Source organism: Barbus barbus (genome assembly GCF_936440315.1).
Source record: "Barbus barbus genome assembly, chromosome: 17".
Taxonomy (NCBI): domain Eukaryota; kingdom Metazoa; phylum Chordata; class Actinopteri; order Cypriniformes; family Cyprinidae; genus Barbus; species Barbus barbus.
The window spans coordinates 15,433,124-15,454,607 of NC_136745.1; the positions used below are offsets into that span (position 1 = coordinate 15,433,124).

General features: G+C 35.7%; 1 protein-coding gene across 1 annotated transcript in view; it reads left to right on the plus strand.

Annotated features, from left to right (window-relative positions):
* The window catches only part of LOC306883602 (A disintegrin and metalloproteinase with thrombospondin motifs 2-like), a gene marked incomplete at both ends in the record, with an annotated part of 179,512 nt that overhangs the window by 59,306 nt on the left and 98,722 nt on the right, over positions 1-21,484 (plus strand). The window contains one exon of the mRNA XM_079438969.1: positions 19,565-19,736. Within this exon, the coding sequence (XP_079295095.1) occupies positions 19,565-19,736 (172 nt within the window). The remainder of the gene's footprint in view (positions 1-19,564; positions 19,737-21,484) is intronic.

Consider the following 21,484-nt stretch of genomic DNA (forward strand, 5'->3'; position numbering starts at 1 on the left):
TGTTTATGTATGACTGGCTTTTGTGTGCTATCACTGAACTTATTAAAGGGAAATAGATTGTCTTAAGCCGGCATTGCAGGGGTTAATTTGGCTTTGACTGAGCCTGGAAAGGAGGAGGAGAGACAGAGGGATTGCACGATAATGAACCAGCAGGAGGAGGCATGACTGACCATAATATTGGGGTGATTATGAGACCTCAACAGGGCGAGATATGCACAATGTTGTGTTGTACAATGAGCTAACCGCTTGTGCCTTTTTAGTTCAATACCTGTTGATGGAGAAATAATATGCTTTCATGTCAGGTCAATGTTTGGTTCTGGGGGATTCTTATGGCGTCTCTGTGAAAAGGGTGTGGTGGTGTGATTTGATGCTTTCGGCAGTGCAAATGTTCTAATTTGACTGACACGTGAGTGTTTGTGTATATTTGTATGCCACGTAGTGGCTGATCTTGCGTTCATCCTCTGATTTTTCCTCCTGTTCCTAGGGTGGGGCGCAGTTTCTGTGTGTGAGGTAGGTATGCATCTCAACAGGTCCTATAAAACTCTGATTGGTCAGTTGGGCGCCCTGGGAGATGCAGTCCTTTTTGCCATATTGGCTGACGAGCTGAAGCTGTCACTGCGCAAGAAGGTGGAGGGCGGGACAATGTCTTCCACTGTTGCTAGGTTACAGGTATACCTAATAGTCGAGATAGAAATAGAGATAGAGAAAAAAGATAACAGGAAAGAGAAGTGCGAAATGGAGCGATTGGCATTTCTGAAACTTTCAGCCAGTCAGCGGTGGTTTTGCACATTCTCAGGGCCAAAACAGTTGGCTTGTGTAAACTTTTGCCATCATTCATAACTCCTGTGTGCAATTATCTGATGATTAATGCCATTAGCTATCATTTCAACAAGGTCTGAGTGCAGACAGTATTATTTGTCATTTTTGAACACAGGCGATTTACAAATCCCCAATGTGTCACTTATTAATTGAATATTAGCTGGAGGTTGTTCTATGACCTGTACACAATCTGCTTGAACAGGAATTAGCGAGCACTTAAACATTTATCATGGCACTGTATAAATATAGCCACTGCCAAGCTTTTCGTTCATCTCTTTTCATAGATTACTGCCCCGAACCAGTCCGTCTGGCCTAATTGAGGTAATCTATCACCATCCCCCACTCTGAAGTGAAGAGGAAGTGATGAATAGCTGGTGTACCATGCTCATGTTTCGCTGTTGAAAATAACGTGGCTGATGAGTTGGGGCAGACACGTCGGAAGTGTGGGACAGTGCCGTATCAGTAATCTGAATCGCTAACAAGAGTCCATTTAGAACTGCCAGGACTGCCAACAAGTTGAGCTCCCCAACACACACCAGTCAATACATTCCTGCCAGCTTTGGCAAGGGCTCTGCAGGAACATTGTGTTAGCGCTGCACAAGAAATGCTACACAATTATGACATGAGAAAGTGGAAGAGAAGGAAAATGAGAATCTTATGCAGAGGAGAAAGGTTTGATACAGTAATCTGTGACAGTGGTTCTCAACTTGCTTTGCAGCACAGAGTTGTATATATAGTGGTAACCCAACAACCAGAATTGTTTAACACTCACAAAAGTAAAAAAAAGTGTCTTTAAAATTATTGAACTTTGAATTGAATTGTATATGTGTAGGTTTGTTTGGATTTATAATATTAATAATTAATAATATTAAAAATAAGATTATTCAGTTAACTATATAGTAGTAATAATAATATAATATAAATAATAATATTTTTTGTATGTGATTTTTGCGTAAATATGGTTCGAGTTGGTTTTAAATTGAGTTGCTTATGAATCTTAAATTTAGAAAAACACAGGTTTTACATGTTTAACAAAACCTGTTAAAATGGCTTTTTATTGCTAATAACTCTGTCGTTCATTGCTAAAACAAGCATTTTGTATAGTGAGTCTGATCTATTAAAGGTTAAATGATTTTTCCTTTTCTTGTTAGCCTGCTTCAAAGCTTGGCAACGTTTGTGCGCATCAAAACAGTTGTAGACTTTTGTCTTTACAAATGTTGGCTATTCGCTCTTCACTTCATTCTCGTTTTCCTTCTTTCAGTTTTATGTTAATCTTGCTGTCACCAAGCGCTTACATAAGCAGTTCCATAGTCATTTAATTATAAATATTGTACAGTTGAATAGCCAAGTTGACCTTTAGGAAAGAGATTTACGTTTGTGCACAGGACTTGGCAATTAATCAGCTTGTTTTTTATATGGAAAGACCCCTCGAGTACAGCTGTCTTTAAAGCAGCCTTTTCTAGTGGTGTGACTCAACTGAACTGGGCTCAATTGAACATAATTGAATTAGAGTGGTTTAGAAGCCAGAGAGGCCGGATCCCAGGCAACCAAGTGCAGAAAATCTGATCAGAATGTTGCCTGCTAATTAACTAGTTTCATTAAGATCTGTGACTGACTAAGATGTTAGCACTATTATACAACATATATCATATGAATGAATAATTCAAAGTCTTGAAAACTACTTCCATAATTTGATGCGTTTCAGAATGAAGCAGGATGTTCAATAAGAAAAAATGTAGAACAGGACATCTGCTATTAATTGGATCGTGACGAGTGGATGTTAAGTGGTGTTTTGACTGTTTGGTTAACATTATTTAATAGTCTATGTGGTCCAAGTGATGCTAGCATTAAAGCAAAGTTATATTTTGATTCCAGAGACTAGAATAGCATGCTCCGAGGAATCATTTGCAGTGCAATCATGATTTAAGAACAAAAGTGGTCAGTTTTGATTTCATGTTGATTTCAAGTACTCAGTTGGACCCATAAGTACACAATGACTCATAATTCTTGCTCTGTAGAATCTGAATGAGCTGAAGAGAACCACAAAGAATCATTACTTTCTTTCTGAAGAATCATTTCTTACTTTTGAATACTTTTGCCCTCGATTCTCTCAATGGAAATGTGACATTCATAGCATTTCTCTGCTCTCTGTTTGGCTGGATCAAACCATCCCCCTCCAGCCTCCCTCTCAAACTCTCAAAACATCCACCCCATCGTCTTCTTCTCTCTCTCTCTCTCTCTCTCTCTCTCAGACCCCCTAGTCGTTCACTTCTCATCACCCCTTCCGTGCAGCAAGGCCCTGATATGACACCAATTACTTCATACTGGAGCACACAGCTCAACCTACACTTTTTCTCTATACACTGACACTCACGCATACACTTTATGTGCCTGTTCCTATAATATTTGTCTTATTCTTGTGCAATGTTGAGACCTTTTAATCTTACAATTCTGACATTTTCTCCCACAGTTCTGAGAAAAAAGGTCAGAATTACGAGATGTAAATCCAGAATTCTGAGAAAAAAGTCAGAATTGTGAAATAAAAAAGTCACAATTACCTTTATTTTTTTTTTCCATAGCTGTCATAGTTTCAGTAAAATCACAGTAGCACAATAAGCTTTTAGCCAAACTATGTCCATGTTTGTTTAACTTTCACCCTGCTGATATGAATACCCACATTACAAACTGTCCTACCATTTCTTTTCATTGTGGTGCTATACAAATATTTTTAATTGGCCTTTTTTTGGCATGTTTTTCAGTAAAAATATATATAAAAATATCTAAATCTATTTAAAACATGATGAATTTACTTTAAAATCAGAGTGAAATGGAAATTCACCTTATCTATTTTCTAAATCCATGTTATTAATTTTATTGTGAACATTTTATTGTGCTGTTTTTGTCTTTGCAATTTTTAGATTACAAGAAAAAAAAAAGATTTACAGTGAAACAACTTCAATCTGGTGATGTTTGCCATACTTCAATCACAATGTCTTCATAAACTCTGGCACTTTTTTTGCAGTCGACTTCCTTTTTGCAAACTGTTTCCAACCAATCAACAAACAGTGGTTAGAACCAAGTCCCCTCCCTAAATTTTTTGTTTTAATAATACGTTGCATTGGGATGTGTTTAACAATACGGAAGAAAATATCTGTTGCTACTTCAGCTACAAGCAACAATAAATGAGATATCATGATTTGTTTTTAATATGAATAAAAGTGTATTTTGTTTTACTGCACTGTCCAATTTTTAAATTTTAATGGCTTTGAACTGTGAGCAAGACAAATGACTCACATTTAAGGGGGAGGGGTGTGTATTTAATTACTAGAAACTGATAAATAGAAATATAATTTCTATAAATACAAATAGATTTTTTGTTGAGTTCAGCATGTACTGAACATAGTACATTCTGTACTAACAACATGATGTGCTAATAAGCATAAAAAACAGCACACATACATAGTTTATTTTTGGATTTTTCAAGTTTTTTTTTCTGCCCATCATAATGCATTACGAGAAAGCCTTCTCTTTAAAGGATAAACACAATGCTTCCTTAGAATTTGACCAGAAATAATAATAATAATAAATAAAAAACAGCATATGAGTCGGAAGCTTTAAAATGATACCTACCTAGGCAGCTCACTAGGTTTTGGAAGAGTACCAATGTGTCATATTGTTCTCATCCAGCATAATTTTCATGTGATTATGATAGATTTGTTCTGAAAATAACATTAATAAGACCAGAGACAGTGTAAACCCCTAGCTGGGATGCATCTGTGGGTGTGAGGTGTGTGGTTGACTGAAGGGTAGCTGAGCTACAGCTGAGCTTCAACTCAGCGAGAATCAGTCCCAGAGGAAGAACCACATGTTCAGTGTGTGTGGAGTCTTAATGGGCTAAAGGGGGGATAGGGAGGTAACGGCTAGGCTAAAGATTCAGCTGAACGGTTTAAACAGAAATGTTTAAAATCCAGTGCTACTGATGCTCATAAGTCTGCACACACACACACACACACACAAAAAAATGATGAAAACACGCATGCAGGGCTGCCGGAACAATAAGGGAGCTGGCATTTGACTCAACACTATTCAAACTGCTGGAGTGAAACAATTTCTGATTAGCTTTGGGTGGTATATTTTTTGGAAATTATTCTTAACTTGTTGGCACTGTAGTCTAGTGTGTAATGCAGCTCTCTGACAATGTTGAGCCATGTTGCAAATCCAAGTCATATGAGTTCAAATTTGGCTTGTATATCTCTGTCAATGTATGTATCAGTGCTATCCTGTCCAAACCCAGTCATACATTATAAGCCAGCTGCTGACGTATATACTGTATGACTTAGAAATGATAGTACATGACTGATATAGTGCATGAGTTATATGGACAATTCTTTAAGCAAATGACCCTTCGCAAAGAACTGCCCTCTTATGCCTCGTTTCCACTGAGCGGTACGGTACAGTACAGTTCAGTACAGTACGATTTGGTACAGGTAAGCCTAATCAGGCTTGCGTTTCCACTGCAACAGTACCCTTTACTTGATAGGCGTGGTGTATGTCGGAGAGTAGCGATCGACAATAAAGCGCGACAATAAGCACAACTCTGCCTCTTTTATGTCAGTTTTTATGAACAATAATAGCCATTATAAAAGTATAAGTACAAAGTATAAGAGGCTTATATAAGAGGAAATAAAGACAAAAGCAAACAATTCACAGTCAAACGTTTGCTACAGTCAGCGCTACAAGTTACTACGGTAAAGTTCAAAAGAAATATAAAGTTAAACTTTGTGCTCAATCAAAACGATATGACCAGGAACAAATAATAGATTCATGAGACCACAGATGCCTGTTAAATGTACACAAAACGAATTGATTCTCGTTTAATCACCACAGAGACATCAGAACCAGCGGCAAATGTCAGAAGGACTAGCCGAGCGTAAGGCAGCTCGAGGCGGATACATGAGCACGGAGCATCCGGTGATCGCCTGGAGCTTCGAAATCGGCATAGCAAATTTTCAAATAGGCGCTATATCTTTATAAATAAACCGCAGATGTGAGTTTTAAACTCTACATTCTTGCCTGAAAAACTCTTAAAACTACATTCTATGACAGAATAACAGTAATATTTTTAAAATTACGCTGGTTGTTGGGCAATGACGTTTCACAAGTCCACAAGAACAGACAAGAACACATATTGAGAGACGGTTATTGTCTGTGTGAAAATATAAAAGTATAAAATACACTTATATATTTGTTTTGTGTGTTTGCGCACTCTGATGTAATAAGCACAACGCAGCAGAGCGGATGTAGTGCAGTGAGTTTAGCTCCACCCTTTTGGTACCCTTTGCTGTGCTAGGTACCCCAACGAAAGGGTATCAAAAAAGTGGTACAGTACGATTTGCTATTTTGGTACCATTCACAACTTCTGACAATGGAAAAGGACATAATTGCGTACCGTACCATACTGTACCGAACTGTACCACTCAGTGGAAACGAGCCATTAGTTACTGTTGCCATGTCCGACAAGCCATGGCGCTCTCACCCCACACATCATGCTCTCACGCAGTGAAAAATACAACGCGGAGCAAAGAGGACACAGCATGCTGACAGACAAGACAGAGCAGGTTATTTCTGGTATGAAACAGTCTAAGTTTTCAAATTTTGGCATTTTTGGAAAAACTATAAATACCGTTTTGTCACTCTTTAATATGTTGTGACAGATCGTTTTAGAGCCTCAGCTCAAGTGGCACGTGAACTGATCATCTTTTCATATTTACTAGTTAATGTACAAAATATACATGAATGAATATTAGAAGGTGTTTTATTTCAACTGCAGAAAGACGTCAATACACACCATTCATTGTTACAACATTCTATTTCAAATAAATCTGTTATTTTGATCTTTCTGTTCATCAAAGTATCTAAAAAAAAGTATTTATTAAAAATACTGAGAAGCACAACTGCTTTTAACAGTCATAATAATAAGACATTTTTCTTGAGAACCAAATCAGCAAATTAAAATGATATCTGAAGGATCATGTGATTTTATATTTTTAAGGGTTCTTTGATAAAACGTTAAAAAGAACAGGATTTATTTTAAATAGAAATCTTTTGTAACATTATTAGTGTCTTTACAGTAACTTTTGATCAATTTAATGCTTTCTTGCTGAATAAAATAATTATTTTGTTTATTAATTAATCAATTGAAGTAAATGGCTGAAAATGTAGATTTTCCATCCCAGGAATAAATTGCATTTTAAAATATATTAAAATAGAAAACAGTCCTTTTGAATTATAATAACATTTCACAATATTACTATTTTGCTGTATTTTTCTAAAATAAATGCAGCTTTGGTGAGCATAAGGGACTTTCAGAACCATTAAAAAATCTTACCAACCCCAAACATTTGAAGGGGAGTGCATTTCCTTAAATTTGCACACATATCCCTTAGTGACATGGCCTGGACCATTTTTTTCCCCTTCTGAATTCTTGATGACACGTTCGTGAGTGTCTTTTTACCCAGCTCTCATTCTGACTGTCTTTCTCTTACCTTTGTTCTTTTTTCTCATAATCTCAGTGTCTCACGCATATACATCTCTGTCAGCACCTTCTGAGTCTGTCGAAAAGTTCTCCAGCCTTCACGAAACTGTCAGTTGGTTATGCACAGTCTCTCTTTTGCTTTCTTTTACACTCTCACCTTTCAAAGCCCAATGAACTCATCCGAGGGACATAGTCTCTTGCCGCAAGATGAACTGCCTCTTGTAGCTGAGGTTCCTGCTCAATGCCAGTGAATTCTGCCAAGAACTGTTGTGTGTATGTGTGTGTTTGTATATGTTTAGCCACTTGAATCATTAATCTAAGCAGATCAGTCAACTATGTGCAATAGAAGCTTTCAGGGGGAATTTCATTTATGTACACACAGCCAGACATAAAGCACAGGCCTGGCTGACTTTTAAAGGCACCATAAGCATAAACAGCACTGTTTGAGTAACACACATGCATCTACTTTGCAACTGTTTGGCATACACAGTGGAATGAGTATTCATTTTCATTTGTAATTTGGTGTGAGGGCTCTGATCTGAGAACAGCGTATCTCTCAGTGAACACTCAGTGTAATGAGAGGGATGCTGGGATACGCACAAGGTTACATCACTAAGTCTCTTACAGTGTAAATCGGCCTGACATCTGCCATCCCTTGTGAGAATTTATGAGTATTTGTGACTAAAAAAGACTGGATGAGTGTGTGTTAGCGTTGGCAAAACTAGGGCAGACGTGTAAAGAGACACACACACACACACACACACATCCACTTACTAACCTTAAGACAGATATGGAGCAGACACACTTTCTCATTGTTACAGCTTCCTGAATTCACATGATTACACTGCAAATGGAGTTACTTAAGGACAGCATCTGAAAAGACCAGCTTATACCAGCATGGTCTTTCTGGTAAGGCTAGTTGACTTGCTGGTCAAGCTGGACACCAGCATCACATGCTGAGGTTTGGCACCCAAAACACAACACGATAAACTGACCTTTTCACTGTGTAAGATTTTAACGTTTTAAGGGGGGGGGGATCCTTTATTTTTATATATATATATTTTGAGATTATATACATAATATACATAATATATATATATATATATTAGTGCTATCAATCGATTAAAAAAAAACTAAATTATCGCACATTTTTTTGGGAAATTAATTGCGATTAATCGTGATTAACCCCACCTAACATTAAAGTTTTTAAATATACTTTTATGTTGCAATAATTTCACATTCAATCTTCAAATTAATGTACAAACAACATATTTTTTACATTTGTTTAATGGCATCTTTTTTATGACTGGAGGCCAGTATCACTGATACCAAGTAATAGCCTACTGATTTCCCAATAAAACAAATTCCCCTAATATTTAACCATTGAGCCATTAAACAATACATTATAATTAAGCGCTATCAATTTTTACATTTATTGGACTTTAAAAATTACTTCTAATTTAAGTGAACTAAAAACAATCTTCACATTAACCCATTATAATAAATGTTATATTTAACTAGGCTACCTGTGCCCCTCAGCAGAAATATACAGAAATTTAATAAAGTTATCAAACACTAAATTCTAAACTAAATACAGATAAATACTTACAGCTATATAAAAGTTATTGATTTCCTCTTTTTTATTTTATTCTTGATGAACAGACATCACAGCAGCTGGTTATTAGGTTGTTTTTGGCTGCTATTTTTTAAAGAGATGTCGCTGCTGAACGTGATGCGGCTCTGACACGCATCGTATTTTCTCTCAATTCTCTTGACCTTTTGTGACCCATTTCAGGTCGGACCCATTTCAGTGTTTACTAATGAACTGACGAGTTGAATCGGGTGTGTTAGATGAGGGAGACAGTGCTGGGCTGCTCCAGGACAGTTTTGAAAACCATTTCAGAGACCTGTTCTTATAATGTAACTCATATAACATATTACATGCACGCACAGTTTTAAGGCAGCTTTAATCGCCTTTTTGTTAACCTTAACTGACCACGACACTGCATGCACGTAGTTTATTTTGCGCTTTGATACGAATTGATACAGGCTATCGCGCGCGCTGGTTTCCGCACTTGTTTAACTCGCACCTGCCGCTGAAGTGAAGCTGGAGCGCGCGTCTGAAACGTCTCCGGATTGATGTGATCTTAAAGACGTTCTGCGACTGAATAAATGCACTTCTTGTCAAGAAAAAACAGACAGAAACAGCAGTTATGAGTGGGGTGGCTAACCCTTGGCTCCACCCTTGCGTTAACGGCGTTAAATAATTTTAACTGAAAATATTAAGGCAGTGGCTATTAGCGATAGATGCTATTTACACTAAGTGCAAATAGCATATTTTCTTAGTGATAGATACTATTTACACCAAGTGAAAATAGCAGTATTTTTTGTTATATGCTATTTACATTAATTAAGTGCAATTAGCTATAGATTCTATTTACGCTGTTAAAATAGCAAGATTGTCTGCTATTTATACTACTTATTGCAAATAGTGGCAATTATCTGCACCTCAGTATTGCAGTAATTATAAAACAGTACGCAATAATAACGTATTGAGTGTAAATTATAGTTTTAATAAAAATCATTGAATGGATGCCACCTTATTGGGACAATAAAACCCTGCCTACACCTACCCTAACCCTACCCAATACTTTTATTTTCAACTTTTTGATTATTTCCTTAATTTTTATTGAAAATAAATGCCTTTCCGATGCGATATGAGATTTGAAAAGGGAGAAAAAATGTTTGGCAAAAGGCGGGCTCGAACTCGGGTCATTCGCATCAAAAAGTATGCGCCTTACCATCTACACCACAGAAAGTGATGATGAACAAATGTCCTTTCTTAGTGTTGACTAACCCAATCACACGTTGGTGGGACGGAGTTAGTGTAAATAGCCTTTGCCAACAAGGCGGGCTATTTGCATTTAGTGTAAATAGACACTTCATAGACAATTCATCGCCTGCGTTAACGCGCTAATTTTGACAGCACTAAAATATATATATATATATATATATATATATATATATATATGTATATATGTGTATATATATATATGTATATATATATATATATATATATATATATATATATATATATATATATATATATATATATATATATATATATATATATACGTTTTTATATATTTATATTTAATGTGATAAATTTTATTTTTTATTGTTAAATTATGTTTAACAAATAGTTTTGTCCTCTATAGTGTAGCTGAAAGCAAAATAAAAATATTGCAGTTTGATTACAATTTTATTTTTTTAGCTTAGAAGGAATTTGGTCTGAAATTTAAAGCTGTTTTTCAAATGGCATCTCATCTGTTATTTAACCTCATTGTGTTTTATTGTGTCTGAAAATCAAGGTGCATCAGTCTGCACCTACTGAATATTGTGTGTGTGTGTGTTTGTATGCGACTGTGCGTGTGTATGAGAGAGAAAGACAAACAGAGAGAGAGAGACAAATAAATATTTATGCCCCGCCTTACTCAGTCAGAGAGACACTCTCTCCTCCCTTGTTTTCTGAATGCACAAAGCATCATTCTCTCACAGTAGATAATTACTGCAGTCATACAACGAACAGTATCCAATCCTCTAAATTAATTCTTAGTCTTCCATAGTGCTTCCTTCTCTCTCCTTATGCTGTCGCCATAATGCACAATATTATCGGACTGATATCGGAATCGGCCGATAATGGCTTTAAATGCAAATATCGGCATTGGCCAGATATGAAAAATTATGCCGATATGTCTTGCTAATAAGAAGAATATGTTAACTCACATTTGCTCAGGGTGTGCTAGTGATTAGATCACGTCAGCAGTGTGGCTCATTCTTGAAGAAAAGTTTTGTCTGAATGATGATTAGATTCACTGATTTAGATTGCTGCACTTAATCTGTGAAAGCACTTACAGAATGACGCAATCGGTGTATAAACAGTAATAGCACGTGCAGTGGCAGCAGAGGCAGCCTCCCCCAGGTCCTAACGCCGGTTCGGTATGGAGTTTTAATCTGCAGGGGGCACTGTTGGCCTACTTCTAATTAAATTAAAAGTAAAATAGCCTACACAAATAATATTTAGGCTGTGTTTCTGATTAAATAAAGCAGTAATTCATGTCACAAAATAATGAGTATGTTTTGACTTAATGGTCAGAAGCTATAGCTTAAAAAAAAAAAATCACAAACAAGACACTTGTAAATTAAATAATTTATATATATTTATATATATATATTCACTAATGTGTAATGTTTTGTTTTTTAAACAAATCATGAGCTATAAATGCTTTTCAGAATTTTTACAGCTCTTTTGTTTTAGAACATCTACAAATGTTAAATATTAAAATAAAATGTTAGGGTTAACACTGCATCTTTCTGAGGGACAAATTCAGCGATTGATATAGTTTATATTTAGTAATTTTCAAAGCTTCAATGTACTGTCAAAAAACTTTAATTATTTTTTATTTAATTCTAATAAATAAGTTCTTGTTAAAAACTAACGAAAATTAAAAATATTTTGCTTATAATTTCTGCACAGGAGAGACTTGGTGTTGTTTCCAAACAAAAGAAAATATATCGGTATCGGACAAAATTAAATGAAAAATATCGGCATATCGGATATTGGCAAAAATCCAGTATCGTGCATCTCTAGTATGCAGCATTAGATTTGGTGAAAAAGACCCATTTCACTTTGCTTTCTGAGAAATGTTATGCAGCTGAATGAATGCAGTGGCAAGAGTTTAATACTTGCATTAGAGTTACATTAGAAGCAGTTATTGAAGAAACATTCTTGATATATGAAACAAAATGAAAGACACATACTCAGCATCATGCATTTAATAACACCAAGGACAGAATATGGATGAGGCCAATGGGGTAAGTGCCTCAGAGTCATCAGGGCCAAGGTCTAGAAAAGAATATACGTAAGTAAAAGGTCTCAATTGTCATAAATGTAGTATAAATAGTTATACAATAATATATTGATGCCTAATATATACTGTATGAGAGTTTGGAGTTGGAGTGGGCTGTGTGTGTGTGTGTGTGTTAAATGGTACCAATGGTAGTAGGGGATTCATATTATTATTATTATTATTATTATTATCAAATAAATAATTCATACTTTTAATCAGTAAGGACCCATTAAATTTATCAAAAATAATAGACTGCTGCAAAAGATTTCAGTTTCAAATAAATGCTGGTCTTTTGAACTTTCTATCTTGAAAAAAAGCATCATGGTTCCCACAGGAATTTTAAGCAGCACAACTGTTTTCAACATTTATAATAATAAGAAATTTTATTTTAGCACCAAATCAGAAAAATTTCAGAAAGATCATGTGACACTGAAGACTGGAGTAATGTCTGCTGAAAATTCAGCATTGCATCACATGAATGAATTACATTTTTAAAATATATTAAAATAGAAAACAGTTGTCTTAAATTGTAATAATATTAAAAATAATTTACTGTTATTTTAATCAAATAAATGCAGACTTAATAGACTTATTTAGACAAATAGACAAAAACATGAAACAATATTACCAACCCAATGTGTGTGTATATTATTTTATACAGAATAAACAAAAATAAATAAAAAATTAAATAAATAAATAAAAACAAATAATATCAATATAATGTCATGACATTTTTACATTATTTGGCTATCACAAATGCAGCATGAAGGGGCTAGTGACCATTAAACAACACAGCTGAACACTGGCCTTGTGGGGTGAGCATGAAGTGTTTTTCGTATCACAAGTCATGAACCAATCTAAAAGGCTTGATTTTAGGTTTGACTGTCTTTGGCTTCTAGGGCTTGTCTCTCTATCCATCCTGACAGACCTTTTTGGCTCTCTTCTAAATTGTTTTGCCCTCATCCACTGAACTTGAAGAAGTGCGCAAACAGGGAAGACCCAAGACGAGCAGCCATTTTAGCCCTTGCTCTGTTTCTACCTGCCCGCTCTGTCTTCGTCTCCTAAATTCCGTCTTGGAAGTGAACACACTGTTCTTTCGGCTCCAGCAAGCCTCTGATGTTTTATTCAGCATCTCCTCTGAGAGCGGAAGGGACAGCACAGGCTTGTCCGGTCCCCTCTCCCTTCCTTGCCTCTCCCTTCAACGATCGATACATGCGTGTCTCAGAGTCCCTCGCGTCATCTTTCCTCTCTCGCAGTGCGCTCCGCACTTCCTCTGTTTGGTATTCCAGAGCAGGAGCCACAGTGTAGATCCATCAGCAAGGCCTAGAGATGAAGGGAAGAACTGAGAGAGAGACACACAAACGGAGACAGTACGCCTTCTCTAAAGTTTTCCTCAGAAATGCAGCTGAATTACAGACTCAGTTTCACAAAACTGGCATCTCTTTTGAACTCTTTTTGATAGCAGTTTGTCTTCCTGAACCTTGACAGGTTCTGTGAGCTGCATCACCTGTGTTTCTAAATAGGTAGATGAAAACTTGATTTATAACGTAAGTGTGGTAAATCACAGCCAGTCCATCTGTAGACCTTCATTATACCTGGTCAGCACAGAAGCCTCAATCGTAACACACAGCACTGACAGTGCTGGACCATAATTGTTTGCATATGTAGCCCTAGCCATATTTAATTCCTAATTTTTTCAGGCACATTATTTCAAATCTGATATGTATTAAATATCGCCAGAGAATGTTAAAACTGACTATTTTTGGATATTATTTATGATGTGTAACCAAACCTTTTCTTTTCTCACTTGATGCCTTTTTTTTGGACGTAGAAGAATATACATTTTAAAAATTGTCAGGCTGCTTCAACTAATTATTATTTAGTTCCACAGAAATTTTACGTTCAGTCAATTTCTCTCTTCAAAGTGTTATCTGAATTTACTGAACTAGTTTTATAGTCCATTCAGTTAAAATGTTTTAATTGGTCAAACATATAGAAAACTACAGCGAGTTATGACAATTAAAATTTAACCATTTACTCCATGTGTTTTATATGTTACCTCAATTAAGATGTATTATTCGGGCTTCACAAGAAATTGCTGTGGAACTAGATATAATATTTGATATATTTTTATTTTAACAAAATTATTAAAAATTATTAACTGGTGTCCTTCAATCACTAAAACACACACATTACAACACATAATAGTCTTTATTTAATAACAATCTGCATTTATAACTTTTTTTCATACAGATTAAACATATTGGCTTAAAGAAAAAAGTCACCTACATTTTAAATATAAAGGCAAGAGCTATATATTTTGATGCATAAATACCCATTTATACAATGTGAGAATATTAAGCATGTTATTATAAAGACAACTAAATTAATTGGATTGGATCATTAATTATTAATTCAATTTATACTGCAATCGTAATAAAACCAAATCAAGTCATTAAAATATTCTGTTCTTCACAGGAATAAAATTTTTAAATATATTAAAATAGAAAACAGTTATTTTAGATTGTAATAATATTTCACAATATTACAGTTTTTACTGTATTTTTATCAAATAAATGTTCTTATCTTATTAATTCCAAACTTCTGACAAATACTGTCTGTGTGTAATTTAACATAATATTTAATATTTTCTAATATATTTTAAGTTTAATTTTAAATATAAAATGTCTCACTTCATGATGATAACCACATGCTTATCATGTCTAATTCTATGCAGGAGCCACAAAAGTTCATGCAGCACTAAAATGATCATGTTATTCTCACTGCATGCTCGCCACCAGATCATTCTGCCATTCCTGTCTAAGATGTCAACGTGAGGGGACAGACAATGACAGCGCGCATGTGGAACATGTCTGGGGCATGAATTTATGCCTGTGTGTGATGTGAGATTTCCCTTATGGATGCTGCATAGATGCAGTCAGCAAGACTGGTAATTACCTGTTGTCTAAACAGACAGATGGAATTAAGGAGAGTGAAAGCAATTTTCCGAACGCTTGTTTTGGAGCAAGGAGCTAGAGAGCACAAGAGCATGCGAGAGAGAGAGAAAGATTACCTGACACTGCGTGTTAGCACTGCCGCTTGAAGTTTTTATCTTTCACCCTCCTGGCAGGATACATCTTGCCTTCTGGCCTTCCTTCTTCTAACTTCCACCTCTCCTTCCTCTTCTTTCTTTTTCCTCTCTCTATCTGTTTCTGTCTCCTCTTCTACCTCTCATCGAAGAGAAGGTCATCCAGGGTAGATGCCCTTCTGAGATGGCTTACATAACTCAGGTTGACATATGGATCTTTTAGCACGTTTTTGCTCAGCAAACTCCAACTGTGCTCAGCTTGGGCGGTGACGGCTCCCTCCTCAGTCTCCTTTCGGTGTGAATCATGTCAAGAAACCGTCATTTGCAGTGCCCCGTGTAAAAGCTACAGATGACATGCACTTATCCTAAGCCAATGATGCATGGGTGGTTTGCGCATACTGGCCAATTAGCTATCGAGGGATTACAACTTGTGTTGTGTGGAGGTAGGGAGAAATGTTGCACAGCAGCATCTGATCGCAGTGAGTATAGTAGGATAACTCCAGCCTAGACCAATAAATGAGAACTGAATGAATAATTATCAGAATGAATTACCATCAAACCGTCACATAAAGGGTGTAACTCATAATTAATAAATAATTTTGTGTATTTCTATATAAAATGTAATATACTGAATATTTAATAGATAAATTCAGTATTTATTATACTGAATATTAAATATAATATTTAATAGATAAATTCAATAGGTATTTTATAAAATATATTTAATTTTATTCTATAAAAACATGTGATTATGCATTGTGCCTAGTCTTGTCCTCTAAAATGTTCAGATTGAAGGCTATAAAAATATAGTAAATTGCTTTAAAGCTGCTTGTCCATAGTTTTAAAGGGGTCATCGGATGCGACATGCACTTTTACAAGCTGTTTGAACTGAAATGTGTGTTGGCAGTGTGTGTACACAACCACCCTATAATGATAAAGAATAAAGAATTGCAAAACCGACTTCACGGGCTCCGTATTTTACACTACCATTGAGATGTTTTAACCAAACTATGTTACAGACTTTTCATTAAGACCCTAAAGAATCATAACAATTTGTGGAAAATGGGCATCCGATGACCCCTTTAAAGCAGACATATAAATAACAAAATAACCAAATTACTATTATCTGGAAAAAGGTGAATGATTTGTTTTAATAACACAAATAACACAAATTATATATTTTTGGCTACTGTAAAGGCCCTTTCACACCAAAAGTTAAATTAATGCGCCTCAGGCTGAAGGAAGTGCCTCTGCCTCTGCACTTCACTCCTGATTTCCCCATAAGAGCTGTCAGTGAATTAATGAGAAAACAAAGTAACTTATTTGAAAAAGTAATGCTGATAGTTCTTTACTAGTAATTCATGACTAGATACTTGAAAAAGTAATCTGATTAATTACTCACATTACTTGTAACGCGTTACCCCAAACACTGCCTGTAAGAGTAAGGGCCCGTTCACACCAAGCATGATAACTATAAAAAAACATTTTGTCACAAAATACTGTACTTCCTTTTCCACATTATGTCTGCTTGACACACATAAGCATTCACTTTCAGTTTGCATGAAAAAAAATAGTAGTTGCTTGCTATCAGGACCAGCTTTTTCACAGAATGGAGATCTCCATGTGTGAATTGATCTAACGCAGGGGTGTCAAACTCAGTTCCTGGAGGGCCACAGCCCCGCACAGTTTAGATGCAACCCTAATTAAACACACCTGATCCAGCTAATCAAGTCATTAAGGCTTATTTGAAAACTACATGGTATGTGAGTTGGAGCAGGGTTGGAACTAAACTCTGCAGGGCTGCGGCCCTCCAGGAACTGAGTTTGACACCCCTGATCTAACGTATACAGATAAGAATATGGCTGTAAAATATACGTTATTTACTGGGGAAGACATGTTTCAAATGCTGTAAACAGCACACACACTTTACAGGCCAAGTGACAAACTATATGAGTTTGTTTGTTTGAAGCATCTTATGTGAAGCATTCTCGTGTTTTGGACAACTTGGGTCTTGTGCTTTTCCTCAGCACCTCGCTCTGTATCCTCCTCTATTATTCATATACTATAGTCTATAGAAATGTGTTTTTAAAACTGTAAAGTATAGTTATATAAGTTACTGCAGGCTAATTATTTTTGCACATGCTAAACATAATTTTTTAATAGTTCTTGTTTTAAAGCCAGTGACACACAAAATGAGCATTGGGCAAGTTTTTAGAGATATGTGCCCACCCGAAGTGTACACAGTATGTTCATATTAAAGAGAGAGAATACCTAATTAAGACATTTATGGGAAAAATCTCAGCTTTGGGCTAATGTTTTAAAGACGGGTGGCTGCAAACGTCAGCCTAACCCATGACTACTTCCCTGTAGAATCACACAGTGGTCCACACCATGCACATCTGCAATGGTACTCCAGCCATAAGCAGAGACAGATGATCTGTCTCCTCTGGGAATCATTGTGGCGTATCACTCTCTGGGGTGCTTCTGAAATCCAGTTTCTGTCTCATATGTGCCACAGCTGATTCAGAGCCACTCCTGTTATAAATGTCCTTGTGTTTAAGATGCAGCTGGTGTTAGAAGAACTGATCCTAAATCAGGTGTGGAAATAAAATTGAGATTTGACTGACTTAGGGTGGATATCTGTGGGAGTAATGTGTCTCAGCGCAGGTGAAACGGGGCCTAAGGGTACACTAAACCTTTTAGAGTCTGAAAGCTGGAAAGAGGATCTCAGTGCTATGTGTTAAAGTTTGCCCAGAGGAGGGTTCTGCATTGTGCAGGAGCCCGTATTAGGAATAAAAAGGTGCTTAAATGGAAATTGTGGTGTGAAATTATTTAGAATCAAGACTGAACACACAGAAGAACAGAGTGGCCTAATGATTTCATTGGTGCAGCTCATTTCCTTTTAACCATGATTAATTTTCTTTAGTTTTTTAAAATTATTTTAAATGTCAGTCTCATTGTCACAGTAGTGTATAAATATACAGTATACTACAGTATACACTACTGTTCAAAAGTTGTTGTTTTTTTAAAAGAAGTTAATACTTTTATTTAGCAAAATAAAAATACATTTAAAATACTAAATAAAATACTTTTATTTAGCAAAGTTTTTTTTTTTTGTAAACAACTGTTTATTGATTTTTTTTCTGGGAACAGTAGTATAAAACAAAAAAGCAGCTGTACAAATTCAGAACCACTTTTGTTAATTGTATAATAAATAAAAAGAAAACAAATAGAATACAAAAAGATTAGAAAAGCTAGTGTTAGTTTTTTTTTTTTAAAGAAAAACAAGTAGTTAGTAAATGAATAGAGTGCAAGTTTAAAAGGGACGTTTTTTTTTCAAGAATAGAATTAGAATAGAGAGTGCTTGAGTTAAAGGGTCACATAAAGATGGAAGAGATGTGTTTTTAGCCGATCCTTGAATATGGCTAAGGACTCGGATTGAGTTGGGAAGGTCATTCCACCAGGAGTGACTTTTAATGTAAAAGTCTGGAAAAGTGATTTTGTGCCTGTTTTGGATGGCACAATAAAGCAATGTTCACTTGCAGAATGCAAGCTTCTAGAGGGCACATATGTCTGAAGCAATGAATTTAGGAAAAGATGTGCAGAGCCAGTGGTGGTTTTTTAGACACACATTAATGCCTTTAATTTTATGTGAGCAGCTATTGGTAGCCAGTGCAAATGAATAAACAGAGGTGTGATGTGTATTCTTTTCGGCTCATTAAAAATGAGGTTATATTTAGATGGATATACTATTTGGTTTAGCTCTACTCATCCAGTAGCTCTAACAGATATGGACAAAACCATACAGATAAAGGTTTCTGATTATATAAACACAAAACACAAAATTAATATATTTTGTATGTTATATGTTATTTTATGGCCTCTTTTTTTTGCCTGTGCTATGGTTGTATGTGCAGTCTCTGCACTTTTCAATTACCTGTTTTTTTGAGGAAGGAGTAAAATAATGTAAATGAGTCAAGTTGCTTTCAGAAAGAAGGACTGGAAACATCTTTCTCTCTTGTCATCAGCAAGGGATTCAACCCAACAAACACCCTGCATGGGTCCTTTATTCGCTGTGTCACTCAATTTATCACAAGATATCTGGAGTATATCAAAAATTAGCTTGAAGAACGTTTTGTTTATCCTGTGGAATGGCATTGTAATGTTTGTATGAGTTTGGCACATTGTGTTTATAATTTTTTCTTCTCATAGGCAGGGATGATCAGAACGGAGCAGGAGGAGTTTTTCATTGAGCCAGTGGAAACGGGACATCATGTGATTGAGCAGGAGGAAGAGGACGGTGGCCGTTCTCACATTGTGTATCGTTCTGCCGCTGTGAAGAAGCCTCCTGTTAGTTCGATAGCTGCAGACTTCCACTCCAAAGGTTAGTCCTGTTCAGCAGCCTTTCAGCTGAAATACTGCTGAAAAACAGCTCCCCCGCTTGTAAAGAAAACATGAAATCCTTTGTGTGTTATAGTTGTACCATTGTTGCACATTTCTAAAGCATTTAATTTCAAATTTAGCAGTTTTAAAGAGCGTTTGCAAAAATGCTGCATGTCAGTACATCTGCTGTGTAAAGCCCTCTGATAATTGGTGACTATTGGCACTTAAAATTTTTTTATTTTGCATTTTGAACTTTCTGTTCGGCTTTATAAACCTTCTATTTGTGGGATTTGGTTTTGTTGAAAGATAGATAAAAGCTATGCTTCATTTCAGGCAGAAAACAACATGCATATCCAGCAAGTTTTAGCATGATTTATATATCATGGCCAAAAATATCGGCACCCTTGGTAAATATGATCAAAGAGGGCTGTGAAAATTTATCTGCATTGTTAATCCTTTTGATCTTTTAGTTGAAAAATTCACAAAAATCCAACTTTTCATTGGATAATAAGAATTTAAAATGGGGGGAAATATCATTATGAAGTAATTGTTTTTCTCTAATACACATTGACCACAATTAATGGCACCCTTTTATTCAATACTTTTTGAAACCTCCATTTGCCAGTTTAAACAGCTCTAAATTTTCTCCTATAATGCCCGATGAGGTTAGAAAACACCTGACAAGACATCAGAGACCATTCCTTCATCCAGAATCTCTCCAGATCCTTTAGATTCCCAGCTCCATGTTGGTGATTCTTCAGTTCACCCCACTCATTTTCTACAGGGCTCAGGTCAGAGGACTGGAATAGCAGAAACTTGGTTTTGTGCTCAGTGACCCATTTTTGTGTTGTTTTTGAGGTTTGTGTTTGGATTATTGTCCGGTTGGACCTCCAGCAGAAATATAGGCCCACAACATAAAAAATACAGCAGTATATTTCACTGCACACATGGGGTACTTTTTATCCTTGTGTTCACCAAACCCATCTTGAGTGTTTGCTGCTAAAAAGCTCATTTTTTAGTTTCATCTGACCACAGAAGCCAGTCCCATTTGAAGTTCCAGTCGTGTCTGATAACTGAATATGCTGGAGTTTGTTTTTGGATGAGCTAGGAGAATCTTTCTTGAAACCCTCCTGAGCAACATGTGGTGATGTAGGTGCTGTTTGACAATTTTTTTTTTAAGCTTTCTGACCCCGAGACTCAACTATTTTCTGAAATTCTCCAGCTGTCAAACACTTTTTCACACAGGGCCATGTGGGTTTGGATTTTGTTTTCCCTTCATAAAAAAAACCCTTCATTTAAAAACTGCATGTTGTGTTTACTTGTTATCTTTGATTAATATTTAAATTTGTTTGATGATCTGAAACATTAAAATGTGACAAACATGCAAAAAAATAAAAAATCAGGAAGGGGGCCAACACTTTTTCACACCACTGTGTATATATATATATATATATATATATAAACAGCAAGAACATTTGGTTCCATTTCTTGCCAGAGGAGTGGCAGCCATATGGGAAAAAAATAACTGTTGCTCATGCAAATAAATAATTATGCAGTTAATAAGTGTTTTTTCTTCCTAACAAACCATTTACAGTAGCTGCTCGCTAAATACATTGAAGAGACAGATAAATAATATTTTATTATGAAATATATATATATACAGAAGCAGATAACAGATTTTCATTACTTAAAATGAAAATAACAAATAATTTTCTGGTCCTCATCTCCTGGTTGAATATAGGGAAAATA